General features: G+C 39.3%; 2 protein-coding genes across 2 annotated transcripts; one reads left to right on the top strand and one right to left on the bottom strand.

Moving 5' to 3' along the window:
- The first annotated feature begins 2 nt into the window (after window positions 1-2).
- On the top strand, window positions 3-13,507 carry LOC111244599 (uncharacterized). Its single transcript, XM_022791854.2, has 20 exons — window positions 3-677; window positions 1,927-1,971; window positions 2,608-2,788; window positions 3,570-3,701; window positions 4,103-4,268; window positions 4,831-4,987; window positions 5,379-5,562; window positions 5,808-5,953; window positions 6,160-6,423; window positions 6,772-6,919; window positions 7,306-7,506; window positions 8,926-9,216; window positions 9,438-9,542; window positions 9,753-9,911; window positions 10,404-10,623; window positions 10,829-11,070; window positions 11,401-11,538; window positions 11,782-12,108; window positions 12,326-12,557; window positions 12,852-13,507. Exons 1-20 carry the CDS (start codon window positions 199-201, stop codon window positions 12,998-13,000), a joined length of 3,966 nt encoding a protein of 1,321 aa, XP_022647589.1. The 5' UTR covers window positions 3-198; the 3' UTR covers window positions 13,001-13,507.
- LOC111244600 (uncharacterized) lies at window positions 13,498-15,979 on the bottom strand. The gene is made up of 4 exons (XM_086981669.1): window positions 15,963-15,979; window positions 15,555-15,736; window positions 14,244-14,376; window positions 13,498-14,007 (listed from the first exon to the last, which is right to left on the bottom strand). Exons 2-4 carry the CDS (start codon window positions 15,710-15,712, stop codon window positions 13,882-13,884), a joined length of 417 nt encoding a protein of 138 aa, XP_086837795.1. The 5' UTR covers window positions 15,713-15,736; window positions 15,963-15,979; the 3' UTR covers window positions 13,498-13,881.
- Between the last annotated feature and the right edge of the window lie 1,170 nt (window positions 15,980-17,149).

Below are 17,149 nucleotides of genomic sequence, written 5' to 3'. Positions count from 1 at the left end.
ACATACAGACACAGTTGATCTCTGTGTCTATTTAAATCACACACGTAAGGCTGGCTAGCTCTTGCGATTCGGTGCCTCGACAGTTCTAACCACGGAAAAAGGCAACGTTTTAGAGAAGTAAAAATATTTTCCGTGTAGCCTTCGGACAACGTACAGACCGTATCGGATAGACTGAGACAGAACGGAAGAGATAAGAAGATGGCAAAATTCAGTACAGCCAAGACAGTTGAACCAAGTAGTTTGGATTGGCTTACATATTTGCGTTACCTCGTATTTCGTTTGCTACTTTGGCTAACCAGATCATCCCGACAGGCGCGTTTCTCTAAACTTTTCGACCTGTCGAGTAATGATCCGTACAAGTATGGCGCACTTCCAACACAGCAGGTGTTTGATGTCGAATGGCCAGCGAAAGCGGATACCCTACATAAAGCGAACGATGGCCTGCACTTGTTTTCAGCATCGGCCAACGGCCAAATTATGGTCTTGCTCATGACACGACGCGCAGACAAACGCGCAACAGTGTTTTTATATTTGCGTACACAGAAAGAAAGTTATGTCCTGTCGAAGGACATATACGTTGATCACTCGGCTGAGGATACGTTTGCGGTGGACGGATTGCGCCTGGAGTGTATTATACCTCTGCAGCGGTGGAGGATCTCATTTAACGGTCTTTTGAGGTTAGTATAAATGCTTTTGCTGGACCTATGCAATAACAAATTTCATAGAAAGATGACGAATGGCCCTTCAAGTGTGGAATTCATTATTGTTGCTTTTCTTTGAAATGAAGCGTTTTCGATGTCGATTCTACACAGCTGGTTGCCAAGTTTCTTTGTGCTTTATTTTTTACTAATTTAATTAGACTTATTTAATTTTTTATACTCGTATATTTTTATTTTTCATCATATGGGAAAAGAATTAGTGCATTTTCAGAAGCAAACTCGTTTGTGGCCTCTACATTTCTCTCTGTAGCACGGACAAAAAGTCGTTAAAAAATTGAAAAGACAGGTTAGAAAATCAGGAAAAGCGGCCGTAAAGCAAAAAAAAACTACAAAGTATTTATTTGATCGCTTACTAGATCGCTGAGTCTACGCTCGGTTTGCCAATAAAATTCCAGAATCAGGTTTAATTTAATGAGGATAAAAGAAATTTGTTAACGTCTACGCAATATACCAGCGGCTTCCGTAAGGAGCGTCAAACATTTTTCAATTTTCCGTATTTTTCAACTTTAATGCAAGCTTTTGTTTTGCAAGGTTTTAGAAAAATATATTGGGTGAAAGAAATTTTCCTAAGTAAGCGATTTGCAAAGAAATAATTACTTTTGAAGAAATAATTACAATTGTTCTTGTGTTAAAGGTTGTTGAGTTGGTCGCTTTTGATGCTTCCACAGTAAATAGATGATACAGTTGGCACAATGGCCATAAAGGCCACATCTTTAAGTGCGAAGTCAAACCTTCCTAGTGCACATTTGGCCGTGTAGCCAATACGCTAAACGTTAAGAAATTGTATATTACACCTCCACCTCTCCTAAAACATAGATGCGATCAATTTCTAGTTGGTTTTCGAAAGTTACCAACAAAGAAACACCATTACGAGGCGTTGCGTTCCGCATCCTGGTTCCACAAAAGAAGGGATTTATGTGTTCGATGTACACTGACCATAAAAGGTTGATTTATTAAACAGATTTTAACAAATTTTCTATCTGAGACAAATATATTTTCATAGTTTTGCGTTACATCTCCATGCCGATGTCCAAACATTTGATCGACTCGTGAAAACACGGCATAGCTAAATCTGCTGGCAACAACGGGCCAGTTTCGTTGGAATGATCCTCCTTTTCCTTAGTGTACCAGGCGAAAGCTATCTAGACCAGTAGATTACGCAATTTAAAAATAGTAATGTGGGGGTATCGCTTCTCAACGCTTGCAGGAACAAGTCGACTGGAGCAGATGATCACGTGCGCTTCGTGTTTACGTAAGTAGTTTTGCGTGGCCTAATGATGACTAAGTGCTGCACGCTCATCTAACCCGTTAATTATTCCCTCGAGAACTGCTATCAGCTAATTCTTTGTGTCTATATATATATATATATACACTTTTAGGTATCTCGAGACTCGCTAAAAAATCTTATCTGGTCTGTAATACTTGCCAGTTGCATTTTTTCTTAGTCGTATACGAAAAAAAAAATGTACAAATGAATAATTCTTTCGAATTCTGTGGCATTTTGTAGCAACGACTTATTAGCCCACTAGATACTACTAGTACGATAACCTATAGAAAAATTTCAAATGTTGTTATTTAATGCTCCATATTGACTTCTAACATGTTAATATCTGCCTCTAAATGTTAATAATAATAATAATAATAATAATTGTGACGCCATATATATAAGGACACATTTTAAGAGGAAAAAACTGTATGACAAGTATAAGATCACTATGTATGACAGGATCGAAATTAGCGCAAACGTATAACATCATAAAGACTTATAGTCATTACGAATTTCATTGTTAAAAGGTCCAAATAAAACATTGTGTGTTTCTGTTTCAGAGTCATTGGATTTTACCGTTAGTATTAGGACTGACGTAGATTTTAATATTGATATTTTCAGGAGTAATTTCGTAACTAGCGTGGCCGATCAGGCGGTGTTCCACTCGGAACCTCTGTTAGCTATGCAGCTTGCTCGTAGCCCTAAACTCTCTCTTCTCAAAACAATTAGTGATCCCGGAAGCATCAATCGCAGCTTAAAGGAAATCGATGCCATCATCCAGTCTATGTCTTATGTCGGGAAGGTGAAGAAATTTTATGTTAGCTCATAAATTCTTATCATGTATAGCGGGTTTTTGATTATTCTGAAATGACAATGATCAGTATGAACTATTATAGTTATTGTCAATGTTATAGTTATCTTGTGTGATGGCAGCCCACCAACTAAAAGTAATCGCAGCCGAAGATAGTGAAGACTATGGATGACATTCCATTGGCATAATTATTCATTTTATGGCGTAAACACTTTATAACCTATGCGGATTTGTTCTGGTTATTTAGATCCATGAGCTCTAAAAAATGTAGAAGTTTATTTTTAAGCAGATTGAAGAAGTTTCTCGGTCGGGTGTTGTTTACTCAGGGGCATTTGCGAATGTCGGCTTTTGAATTTGATTTTATTTATACAAGGTCCCTAAGCAACTAAGGCCACGCCCTTTTCAATATAGACTCAATGCCTGATGGAGTACTGTGGGGCATCCGTCACATCCAACTGACGGCCTATACAACATACAATACTTGCCACTAACTAGCAGTTTTTGGGTCTTGATAGCTTGGCTGCAGAGTCGTTAAAAATGAGTTCATCCTGGTGCCATCAGGAAACCGAGCGAAATATTTGAGCAGAAATAACCGTCTTGTAATTCATGTTGTAGTTCCTTACCCTTAAATAGTAGAACTTGTTACTCTGTGTATGTAAATTACTGTTTTTTTAAAATTTATTGGTGAATAGCTTTAAAATTTTCGAAGTAGAAGGCCGAGTAATCTATGGACCTTGTTGTTAAGTCACATGTTTTGTTATGCTTTTTTCAGGTTCGCGTAGAGGAAACAGCGTCTTCAGAAGTTCACGAAGAAGAAGTGTTCGCGTTTGGTTACAAAAAAAGATGTAGAGAACAGACTTCGTCTGCTGTAAACACCCACGGCACCCTCATGGGTTACACCCGGGTACGACCTGACACTCCAAAAATATCCAACGATTTCCCTATATTATCTGTTTAGTAGTAACAGAGATGCCATCTGCTATGCTTCACACAAATTATCAAGCACATTAACCGTGTAGCACTGTTTTGTCTCCAACTGGCAGAGTGACATGGTCATACGTAACGTTATTACATTGCTTTATAATGTCAAACAACGATTTTTACTTTGGCTTCAATGTTGGCAGATATAGTTGTGACGGCATTAAGCTAGCAGTGGCGGCGAGCAACGAAAGTTCGAGTTGAAATTTATATATGTTATATGACGACTAAGCAGGAGTAGGGATATTTTCAGTGACTCTGCCGTCTAAACTTATTTTTTTTTCATTCTTACTTTGCTAAATTTCTACTAATAATGTTCATTTACAGAACGGTATCTTTGTCTACTTGGAAGAGGTATCCATTAAAGGTCTGAGCCAAAGCTTGACCAACGGTGTACTCGTCTTCCCATCGTTTCTTCACCTTCCAATAGAAAACGCGTCTCTCAATGTAATGAAACAGAACGATATTTGCAGGGGCTTCACTCTCGGATGCGGTAAGATATTCCGCCTGATTTGCGCGAGATATTTATGCGCATTTCGTGGCTTTCGTAGTGGCACTCTAGGAATAAAAGTTTGCGAGGTATTTTAGGCCAGAAGCCGGCCAAAGGCGAAAAATATCTAGTTAAGCTTTTAGTATGAGCAACTGTAGCTTATTTTTTGCCCAGCAAGCGACAAGGTTATCTTATCATCTCATTGCCCTCATCTCGATAATGTCCAAGCATTAACTGCCTCGTCGATTGCCATGACGTAATGCTTGTTCTCTAACAACGAATAAACCCATGACCGAAGATCATCAGCTTTCTTGCCCAAATGAGAGGAATGCTCCCGTATTTGATGCGCCATGATCCTCTCTTAACTTCAATAAATGGCTTCTTCTACTAGGTGATATAGAGCAACAGAGCAATGAATATTCCTTCAATGAAGTGCTAATTGGCTTCGATTGAATGGTAAATGTTCCGTCGAACCTTTCCACCATAGATAGATACGATAATACAGTAGTAAAGACGCTCAGACGAACAGAAGAAGTTGCTACACACGTTTAAATCGTTCTTATAGGATCCTTGCCATCGATGGAGCTAACACTTGACGAAGAGCTCGACACTCTGACGTTTAATCACGAATTTCACAGTGAGACTCGGAAGCGAACTGCTCGAGTCTTTAGAATGACTTTCGACACCAGAGAGGGTTACGCCGTGTTCTTTGGGGCACTTAGGTGAGTCGTTTGAAATATAAAACAGCTTAGCACTTGGAACTTCGTGTTAAAGCAGAACGATAATCAAAGGTTTTCAGAATCTTTGATTTTTATACACAAGATTACCGTTTATATAAAAAAAAAATAAACATTGCACTAGTTAGCTATTTTGCCATAAAGCGATTCGCTAAAAATGCCGTTCTAGTATGAAATCTCAGTAAAATTCATTGCGACATATCGCTGCTGCTTTAATACAGATATTTATGCTCTCCTCGTACGATGCTAACTGGATGGGCATCAGATCAATTGCCCAATTAGCAATAATTTCGTGTTCCATATACGGTAGAACTACGGCAATGTTTATAAAAGGTGCGTCTGATCACTGTTGTTTCATTTATTTAATGAGTTGCAGAAATCGTGTTGAAGTTAACCTCTTACCGATAGCTACTCACATTCGAGAACCAATTCGACTTCAACATGGTTCAGGTTGCAATATAGTCTCGTTCGAAAACAGACTCTGCGCCGATGCAAATTTCACTGGCGGAAAGGCCAGTTCACTAGCGATTCTTACGTCATTAGCAAAGGACTGCGAAAAAGTAGGTTAGGCTATATTAATGAAGTGGAGAAAAATGTTAAAGATCTAGTTTGTAATAATAAAAGAATGGTTTCCATTGCCTCCTGTTAGGATCATACACGATGGTCGTCTATGAAAAGGAACTTGCTATTGTCTAGACTTTTGTGAGAGACACCAACCGCAAACTTTCATATGAGTCAGTTTGAAACGTAGGTGCTATTTAAGATCTTATCTTACTTAATGTCTTTACCTCATCCCTATACCTAGTTCGAGGTGGCGAAAGGATTGGCGGTGACCACGGTAGCATACGATCTTTTTACAAAACAATATGTCGTAGCCCAAGCCGTCCAACAGCTCGAAGATACCGTTCGGGCGAAGACGAATATGGAGCGATTGAAAAACGTTTGCCAACAGTAAGTGCTTCGTTTTATATATTGAACATTTCCAATTATGTAATTTATGTCTTAGCTTCATTGTTGAAGTTGAAGTTAGAATCGTTCTTACTATATGAAGGTGTGTGCATTGTACACTGTTATTTTGCAGGCTAGTTAAGTGAAAATAAAGAAATTGTTTAAAATTGATTGTTTGTATTTCGCCTAATTACGCTGCTCAATTCTAGAGTTGTCAACACCATTGGTTCTGCGGCGATACCTTTCGAGATCAAAGATGACCTCAATAAAGAGCTGAGCAGAATATTCGGAGCTGATTTTAAATCAAAGCGCTTTGCTGTCCGCTCCTCGGCCGTAGGCGAAGATTCAGAAGAGATGTCGGCTGCCGGCCAAATGGAAACCTTCCTCGGATGCCGAGGTCTGGACGAGATCACTCGTTCAATTGCTAAATGTTGGGCCAGTCAGTTCTCTTTCGTGGCACTGCAGTACCGAAGGTTTGTGTCATCATACGTTTGCTTGTAACAAGTGCGCCACATCGGTGCAAGGATGCTACAGAGAATACTATTTGTATCAGCAAAGACACAAGGGAACAAGCTACTACCGCTCAACAAAACGGTTACATCTTTATGGCCTATCGGCTCTCTTACAAATAATTTATACGTAGATGTACTGAGTTACACTCATCCTTGCTGCATATTGTTTTATTAAAATATGCCACTTTCTTATTTATGTATTATGTAGGTATTTTTCGCTTTCGGATTTCTAATATAGTATACGATTGCTACCGGTACTCGAAGAGTCTGATGTTTTTCTTACTGTTTTTTTTGTGCACTGCCCTGTAGGCGATATGGCCAGGAGATTAATTGCCGTATGTCGGTCTGCGTGCAGGAAATGGTCGCATCTGAAGTTTCAGGGGTCATGTTCACCGTGGATCCGGTGACGTGTAATCCGAAATTTATTACCATCACAGCGAACTACGGCCTAGGAGAGGTCGAATAGAGTTTCAACATACTTCCTTTCCTGCTCGATGTCCTACGCTCTATGCAGATGTTGTTAAAATAATTCATTCAACTATCGATATAGTAGTAAATGTTAACGTTTCAGTATATTTCGGTACTGTAAAGTAACATGTTGATCTAGGAAAATTAATTAACCCAGATACAATAAGTATTTTTATGTGTAGCGGTCCCCTTCCGCGGAATCGAGCTGAAGCTCGTTTTGAGGTCGCTAATGAACTCTAAAAACAGATATTTAAGTTCCAAATCTTCTGCAGGGTCGCTGTGCCAACGAAGGGGCGTTTGCATAGATTAGTAGTCGCTCACACTACAACCATTAGAGTTCAAAATACTTAACATCTAGTGTATTTTTAATTGCAGAGTGTCGTATCGGCAACGGCAGACCCCGATACGTTCATTCTTGAAAAGAGCGGGGAGTTTGGCGCTCGACTTGTAAGCTCAACGCTTGGAAGTAAAAAACTTCGCACAGTCATGGACGATAGTGGAGGCATCCGCAATCTTAAAGTCGCCGATAGCGAAGCCCAGCAGGCCCAAACTCAAGCCTGCCTTAACGAAGACCAGGTAAGTGCATACTATATTAAGACCCGTAGTAGACAATGCAAATGGTATGATAAAATCATGAGGCAGTGGTCGCAGTTTCTGAAATCGAAACATGTCACAGTACTCGGTTTGTTGGCGTGTTATATTTTGTAAGTATTTGACAAGTTCATTCGGTATCTTCCATTACGAAGATTGCCTCTGATTTGACAGATCTATAAACTGCTGAGGTGTTATCTTTTGGATAATACTTCTTTCGGTATAGTGAAGATAGCTTAGAATTGATTTAATCGTCCGCGAAGTGAGTAAAGGGTTTGCCTGCTAATCTTAATAAGACACTGTTCGGACATAGACATATTTCGTTTCGGGCTAGGGGGCAGCAGTCTGATAGGATGCCTGACGGCGGTAGCGCAGCAAATGAAACGGATCAACAGTGCACTACGGACTGTAACTTACGGACATTATCGAGTGTCCTTGGAGTCACACATTAGACTATAAAGAAGAATACTGCTTCTAATAGATGACTAATTACGTTAACCCAGCCACTTCGCGTTAATAATAGGAAACTCAAAAAATGGAGCAATAAAATTGGAACGGTGATCGGTTTGAGGAACCGATTTGCATTCTAGCCATAAGTAACAATACTTATTCTAGTCGATATTCGACATTATCTGTCGTGGTCTTTCGAAGACTATATGCCTCTAATACGAAATAAGTTGATTGGGAAAAATACAAGTTAAATGAACTAAAAACTAACCTTAACGTTAACCCATTTGATCCTCCTGCACAACAAGCACAATCTGTAATTCTATTGGTGATGGATATGAATATGGATTGTGGTAATGTATATTTTCGACAATATATTTCGAATGATGGGCGATCATTGGACAATTCTCTTGTATATTGGGGAACAGGAACCCAATACGGTAGAGATGGAACTTCGATGCTCAGATTTTTATAGCTAGTACCCTTCTTTCGTAACGCCAGCGCTACTTTTCACTTATCGTGACGCAGATGGAAGGCTTTATTTAGCTATGGGAATAGTCCGATATAAAAAAAAAAAAAAAAAAAAAAAAAAAAGGATCATATTTGTGTCTAAAGGGATTTTTTGATGAGGCAGAAAGGCTATGCGAGTGAGGATAGTTGCAGTATCTGGTGCGATTTCGTTATACTAGACAAAGGGTAACAATAGAGAAATCGTAATTCAATGATGATTCAGTATAATAATAATTCACTTAAAAATGGAAATTGGATGCATAAAACACACAAAAAGCAACGAGAAGTTGAAAAAAATATTCATGCATAATTATGGGATATCAAAAGCAATAATTTCGCTTGCATACAACTGCAGAAACTTTATTATATATTTCCAGGGCTAAGACAGGTGTCAGGAGTCAGAGTACTGATTATATAAATATTGGTTATTTGATCATTCCATTACAGCTAAAGAAATTGGGCGAGGTTGCGCGCCTTATCGAGAACCATTACGCTTCGCAGCGTGACACGGAATGGGCCTTCGCTCCTGGAGGCCAGAAACTGGTCCTTTTGCAGGCTCGGCCCGTTACCTCAGCGCACCGGTTAGACACCGACTTCGAATTTTATCATGAAACTGACGCGGGCGTTACATCTGAATACGATTGCCTTTCGAAGGCAAACGTTGGTGAAGTGTTCGGCGGGAGTGTGTCGCCTCTAACCCTGGAAGTAAGCTTCCGTTGCTTCACCAAACTATTCAAGGTAAAGTAGTGATGGCAAGTGAATCTTTGAGATATTATTTTGATACTACTTTGTTGTTGATCTCTTACGGAGATCGCCTGGACAAACATCGATCGTTAGGAACGAGAAAGCCACTTCATCATTGTATCTTTGTAACACTGCATTAAAGAATGTTGCCGGTTACATTATTAATGGCTCTGAAACCTGAATCAGTTTTCATTTTATTATATTTGCGTCTGCAGGAAATGAGGATGCGAGTAACTGGCCAGAAAATTTGGGATATAATGTTTGCTCGAGACCAGTTTTTTTTCACACAGAACAGTCAGTGTTTCTTCGCAACATTCTCGGTATGCTTCTTTCGCTTAGTCATTCCAAAGAAATGTTTCGTTGATGTTCTCGGTGCGAGATCTTCCCAGCTGTGCATAATAGCCATGAAGCCTGTGTTGGGATCTGTGGCGAAGGAGTACATTCGATTTATAAAGCTGACTCTCAGTCGGCAAAAAAACATATAAATTTTAGTTTTTAAATATAATAATGTTATTTTCTACATTTTCTAGCCTGTGCTAGACTACACCTGTGACGATATCATGTCAAGAGGGTTTTCAATCTCGATGGCAGGCCGAATTATCAACGATGATATTGTGAAAACGTCGGCAGCAAATAAACGTCGCTACCTGTTTCAAGAAGGGCGACCTAATTTTCTTAGCCTCATAAAGGTTAGCTTGAAAGCTGGCTTCTTTATATTTAGGTACTTTTAGAAGAATTGTTTGTGACGGCTCTGATATACTCATCGATATATAACAACATAATAATGCCAAATTGAAGACTAGTTATATTCCTATGAATAAAGAAAAGAATTGATAAAAATACATTGGAGTGATGATTCTACCTGGAGGCAGTCATTTTCTAATGCACACAATAGATGATAATGATATGAGCCTCTTCTAGACGCCTGAGTTAACTAAAAATGTTCTTACATTTGTATCAAACGTTAAGACAGTAAGGTTAAACCCAAATTATAATATTGGTTAGCCTTTCAATATCGTCATACACCGAAAGGTAAACTTTTTACAGAGAACGTTGAAAAGGTTTAGTTGCTGTGAAATTGAAGACTTGTCAGGTTCTAATCCCCTACTATTTCTAGGACAGAAATTTTACAGGAAAAGGAATGCAGTCTAAGGAAAAAAAATGCTGCGTTCCCTTTGTAGGACATGTGGAATGCGGAAGGTATCCTAGACGAGGCTGAAAAGGTCGTGCAGGAATCGAACATAACATTCGACGATTGCAAGGATTCGCGTGAAATACTGCATCGAATTATGGCCAATCCACACCTACAAGAACATGCATTGAATGGCCACTCCAAACAGATCTACTACGGGACGATCTTTAACGTGTTCGTACTAGCGATGCTCTCAAAAGCCGAAGGAGGTTTGTCATCTTGGTGCACCCATTAAACGTGATATCCTGGTTTGCATCACCGTAGTGCAGTTGCTGCAAGCAGCTTGTCTAGTCTAAGCTGTGGAAGTGCGTACAATGTATGTAGAGAAATTATATTTTTGCTTTTCTTTTTCTAACGATACATATATGTCAATTTGCTTTTTATTAATTACCCGTTTGGTTAAATTTGATTTAGGTTGGACCCAAAGAGTATTCGGAGACTTTGCTAAGGTCGTAGCTTCATGCAATAATCTTGTAAGTGCGGACGTTCCGCAGATGCTTGCGAAGATTAGCCATGAGGCAGGAAAGGACTACGGTGAAGAGTTTAAAAGGATATCTCCTGAAAAGGCGCTAGAAAAGTTAAAAAGCGACAAAACGAAAACAGCAGAGCTTTTTGCGGTTTTTCTTCAGAAGCATGGCCATCGCTGTTTGCACGAGGTTTGAAATGCATTTCGCAAAAGATATTTCAAGCAGATACTTCCATGCATAGGGTGCGGTGTTATCTATTCGGTCAAATTTGATCCGGCGGCATTCGGTCCTTAAAATCATAAAACTTTTAGTGTAAAAATCACACAAGTGAAAGAATTTTATGTCTTATATCTTCGAAGTTTTAGTACATGAATTGATCAAAAGAAGTGTCGCCACCATTTCATAAGCGACAAACGCAAATGGCTCAAATTGATATCGTAGTAGCTACACAAGACTGCTTAGTTACCATTGTAAAAAACTTTTATTATACGTTTTTTGAATACCTCACTTGGATTACAGTTTGATCTTGCATCCCGCCCTTGGGCAATGAATCCTCTTCCAGTCGTAACGACAATTCAGGAGATGTTGGGTACGGCCGACATTGCGCCTAAAAGGAAGGTGAGCGTTGAAGAGCTTGTGGACAGCATGGAAATTAAGGTACGATATCCTTCTGCGTTTTGTTAGATTTTCTAAGTGAGAAACAGCTAATGCCTCCATGATTTACCTGTCAATGTAGCTGTCATTACTTCTTGTGTGCAAAAGTGCCTTCGTACTGCGCCTTTAAATCCATTCAGTTTAAAAAATTCGTAGGAAATATGCAATTCGTAAAGGCGGCGTATGCGAAAACGTTAGTTAATGGTTGTTACTATAGTACAAATGTATGCCGCGTTTTTCGATCAGATGAGCCTATGGAAGCAGCGTATCCTTCGTTTTTTGCTGCATCGCGTCCGCAATGGTATCGCCAATCGTGAACGGGCAAAGAGCAATCTGATTATGAGCTCGCATAAATACCGTATGATGTTCCGAACATTGGCCAATCGACTCGTCTACGAAGGTCGTTTACCCGATCCTGATTTGATCTTCTTTCTGTTACCCAATGAGATCATGCAACTCATTACGACCCGATCATCTAAAATCATCGTGCGTGCAATACACAGGAAAAAAAACCAACTTCGAGCATCTAAGGACATCTACCCTGAACACAGTACTGGACTCCCATTTAAACCGGTAAGTAACTGACTAACTAGCCAGTAACTAGCTTTGACGATACTAATCAACACAAGTCTAGCAGGATATCCATGGCCAAACAAGCTTACATTGCCAGCTTCAATGAAACCTACAACACAGTGGCGTTCTTCTTAGAACGCCATCGTATTGTATATATGTATTCATTAATATTAATGACTACTACATAGATGGAATTAAGATTTCCGCTCTCGTTTAGGTGAACATGGACCCTCCGGGTCCCGAAGTGAGGGGTTTACGACGGATTAATGGCACACCCGTTGCGCAAGGAATAGTCGTAGCATCGTGTCGTGTGGTCATCTGCCTGGATGATGCTCACCAAATTCAGCCCGGGGACATTTTGATTACTTATGCCACCGACATCGGATGGTCACCATACTTCCCGATGCTCTCGGGTATTGTCACAGAACTTGGAGGTCTCATCTCTCATGGTACGTATAACTGACTTTCATTTGCCAAATACGTGTTACTTGTCTAATGGGATCATCGGGCAATCATTAGTTTACTTCTAGTATAAGCATGCCAAATGCACTGAAGTTATCTGTATGAAGCCTATACATGCTGAAATCGAATTGTATTCCTTGATCTAGGCTGCATTTGGCGGCGACAATTTAGACCTGCCCTCGACAAGATTTGAATAATAAAACTGAATTTCTGCTTCGGCAGCTAGTACTGATTCAAATGGAAATTTATTTTCACCACGCTGCACTTGACCAATATTTCAGGTGCCGTGGTAGCACGAGAGTACGGTTTACCCTGTATAGTAGCTGCTCATGGAGCAACAAAGCTGTTCCACTCAGGAGAAAAGGTTCTCTTAGACGGCAACAAAGGCTTCCTACAAACGGTCGACGAAGACCAAGAAAAAAAAGACTAAACAATAGACAAATACGAAGACCTACTCTGTATACGGCGACAGCGAAATCACCAGTCGCCGGCCAACGCTTTTATTCCCGAGGCCGAGAGATCTGGCAGAGACAGAAAACGAGCGGTACATAAAAAGTTTAAAAGGAGTGCAGTTAATGAACTTCCATCGTCTAAACCGGATGAAGCCTCCGAAGACTTCGAACGACGCATTAAATATACTCAAAAGAGTGTTAAAAATCTGACAAGCAGTGTCAAATTTGTGTACTAACAAGGGAATACAAAATATCCTAAGACAACTAAAGTGCTTGTTTTTGCGTATAAAAATAAAGTTCGTAATTACCACTTTTGATAGGCTGACGCGCTGGCGGTAATCGAGTGCCTATGATTATTCGTGACGACGGATAGTTGTCGTCGGCGTCAAGAAGTACTCAAACATTATTTCACATGTTTATACCAACGATTTTTGTAAAGTTAACTTTTTGAACAATTTTAATAAAATATTTCTAGTGAAAACAGAGGTTTTGAATTTTTATTCGATGTTTGCGTTATCCTTATAAAATACTACTGTGTTTGCAGCCAGCTCTTTGAAGAAAACAGGCAGTTTCGGCGGCTCGCCCTCAACGCGTAGATCCCAGCGTTATTCCATTGTATTCATATAATCGGCAAATCATAATTATATAATTTTTTCCAAGAAGTTTACTTAACGGTGTTTGTCTTTTGCTGCTGCGTTTTCCGCGGTGCCTGTATCGACACTTACATCATGACGGCCTAAAATCGCAGACACTCGATACTTAAAGCATAGTCGACTCATGTAGTGGTGCTATGAGGTTTCCATACATCGGAGATAGACGTGCTTCGAATGAATCATGGAGAAATTTCTTATTTGTCGATTCAATGGCCAGATGGTACGTTGTACGACGGATGGTCCATCATTATGGACTTCGAAGGGCTGCCACCCAAAATTTCTCCCAATCGGAGACATAACGCAGATTCTCTAAAGCTAGGAGCCATACACACCTACGTAAACAAATGTTGACAAGATGAAGCATTGTTAATTTGCAATGAAGCCTCAAAGAGGAAGACCTGCCGCAAATTGCTCGTTGCCCGGTCTATTCAACTACAATACTTTTTGCCAAAATGAGTAGTATAAAACGATTCGCCTTTATATAAAGCGAACTATATAAGGTTTATGTATATGAATGAGCCAGTGAGGAATCATCATACGAGGCGTGGAACCAGATTCATCAGCATACCATGTTGTAGAGATGTTTCTCCATGGTGCCTTCGATATATTTTCTCTGATCTTGTTTCAGGATAGTATCGATGACGAAGAAGCATACTGTGATTATTACGGGAATAAGTATAGCTGCATGTAAAACTATCCACCTAAAACACCAATAAACAAGAAAAACTTTAGACTATCGACCTGTATATAGCTAGTTTATGTAGGATGCTTAATAAATGCAGGTATTATTAAGGGTACAGCACAATACTGTATCGACTTTTTTAGACTAGAGCTCTCCTATCGTGTAATTTTTAAAAAAACTTTACGAGGTAGGTAAGGTTATAGGTGTCTTTTCTATGCCAAATGCCGAAGCTAGCTAGTAGAGTAAGCTTCAACTTTTTGACTGAAAAGTACTATGTATCAATCGATTTTACTTACCTAACCCAAAGGAATACGGTACTCACTCCAGTCGAGTGTTTTCTTTTTCCTCTTTGAGGTACTTTCCTCATTTTTTCTTTGAGATGCAGTACGTAAATTAGTAATTCTTATTGAAGTCAGCCAATATACTTAGTAAACTCCTTACCACTAAGTTGAATACATGTCAGACCTTGCTACAAGGAGCCGCAGCGTGCTAACTAACTTTTCGTCGCTTCGAAACTTTCTATGAAAGAAATTATTTGTTGCACCTACTATTGGACTAACCTATTCTGAAGAAAACGGACCTCATGGAGGAGGTATGGATACCTCCTTTGAAATCGATTCTAATCTGTGGTGAAGGATGGGTCTTCTTTAAAAACCGATAGCACGGTTCCTAGTCGGGCAGACATTATACTATATTATTTGTGTTTTTGAATCTTCTTTTTTATTTGTTTCGTATAGCTCAACTACAGCAGTGGCATCTCAAAATAAAAATGATGGGATAAAAACCATACTTGCAACGAATACGTTCATGTTGTCAGCATTCAACGTCTGTAAAATTGATTCAGATCACAGTGCTGTACGGCATTTGTGATAGTTGTTATTACACTGCAGAATACAGATAAACTTTACAGTGTTTTATCTTAGAATCACGAGGTGAATTTTTTGTAAAAATCCCTAATACAATTCAAGCTGAAACGTGCACTTCTATTTGGTCAAATCCAATTCTGCAATAGGCAATCTTCGTTCCTTAAGGCTAGAAGCTCTTTTCTCGGCCAGACAAAATCAATTCAACTCTTCGAAATTTGAATTAGATGTAGATCTATTTGACACTGCTGTTGCTATTGTAGTACTCTGAGACGTACGGCGAGTCGTCCGAGTTTTACGTGCGTTATGTATACAGTTTATATAGAGCCCGTACCTGTTTAAGTCATAACCCTCGAATTCATGGTCACTGTCTTCTTCACTTGATCCTAATCCATCGTTACTGGGTCTTCCCCCGCTGTCCCTTGGTGGGGAAGGGGTCAACGCGTGAGTTTCGCCTGGCGATTGATTTGACTGTTCCGTTGTAGAAGACATTTTTCGTCGAGGACACGCCAAAATCTGCTCATATTTTTAGAACACGGAACTTTGTTATTAGCAGCAGAATGGGTCTCGTAAATATGTCAAAACGAGAAAAATGCTATATTTTCAAGTTTGAGACGGATTTCATATTTCCGCTAAAACAGCTAGAGAGACATTTTTTGCATTGAATGTTACTTGAATTGATTAAATAACACCGTCTAAGTTATGGGGTAATCAACCGATTATTTGATTATTGTTGATGTACCTAAATGAAGGCAAAGCTTATCCGAATATTACGGGCCTCAGAATATGCCTGATACGTGAAACAGATAGTGCAAGTTTGTAAGTGAGATCTATCCTCTGTACGTTTATCCTTTTCAGCTTATGTATCTTTCATAATGTTAATTTCGGAGAAATTAGTTATATTGCGGTGCATGTTCCAAAAAGATGCAATTTAAACTGGTTTCCACACCTCACAATAAACGTAATTAATGAAAACAGAAAGAATATTGACTAAAATGCCTCTTAAAACTCTTTTTTTTTTGGGGATCCTAAAACTTTGACTGAAAAAAGTAAAACAGTATTGATTCGTCATCGCGTTTATTCTCTTCTGTAATAGAAAAAAGTAAAAGAGAGAAACAGAAAGAATGGAACCTAGGAGATATCTGAACCTTATCTGTTGTTCCTGATTCTCTGTGCACGAGCCGCCTAAAGATATTGTGGAACGTATATCAAAAACCGTCGCTAGTAGCCTTCTTTCCGCCAGAGGCCCCTCTCACGTTTGACTTTGACTTCAAGAATTAGGTCGCTTTTCGTAGACAAATGCTTTCAACCCGTGAAGTTAGTAGTGTACCTTTTTCATATTACCTCTCTATGTTGTCTGCTAAGTTAAGCCTCGCTTTCGTTCGCATAACAATATACTACAAGTAATAATAGGTAGAAAAACAGCCTGTTACGTAATGATCGTTGTTTACGTCAGACCAGACACGAGTGCTCCCTCCTAAAATGGTTCGTCCTGGAACGCAGCTTCGATCAGAGATTTAAGGACAAGTTCCTATTGTCGAACGAACAGATTCGCGTATTTTCAGTGGCGGTTTGCAGTGTAAATATTGTAGATACGGGAGACAATGCCTTGTGCTCATCTCTTAAATGTTTGGCATTGTATTAATCATTTAACTGAATTTCATTGTTGCTTTCTAGCATTTACGTAGTAAGTGATAAGAAGCATCGGGAGCAAAAGCTGAATACTTATTCTTAACATTATTAAGATTCGAGATACAAATAATTAGCTTAAAAAAAAAAAAAATAGGAACGTTCAATCGAACTGTAGGTCGACACGCAATGATGTCATCGATTGTAATGAAACGGATATGATTCGTTTTCCTCTAGATCAAGTTCAGTGTTTACGTTAATAATATAACGATTTAGGCCATGAATCAACTTCGGATCGAT

The sequence above is a fragment of the Varroa destructor genome, unplaced genomic scaffold, assembly GCF_002443255.2.
Source record: "Varroa destructor unplaced genomic scaffold, Vdes_3.0 BEIS01000002.1, whole genome shotgun sequence".
NCBI classification, from domain to species: Eukaryota; Metazoa; Arthropoda; class Arachnida; order Mesostigmata; family Varroidae; genus Varroa; species Varroa destructor.
This window is presented reverse-complemented; position numbering and strand designations above follow the sequence as displayed.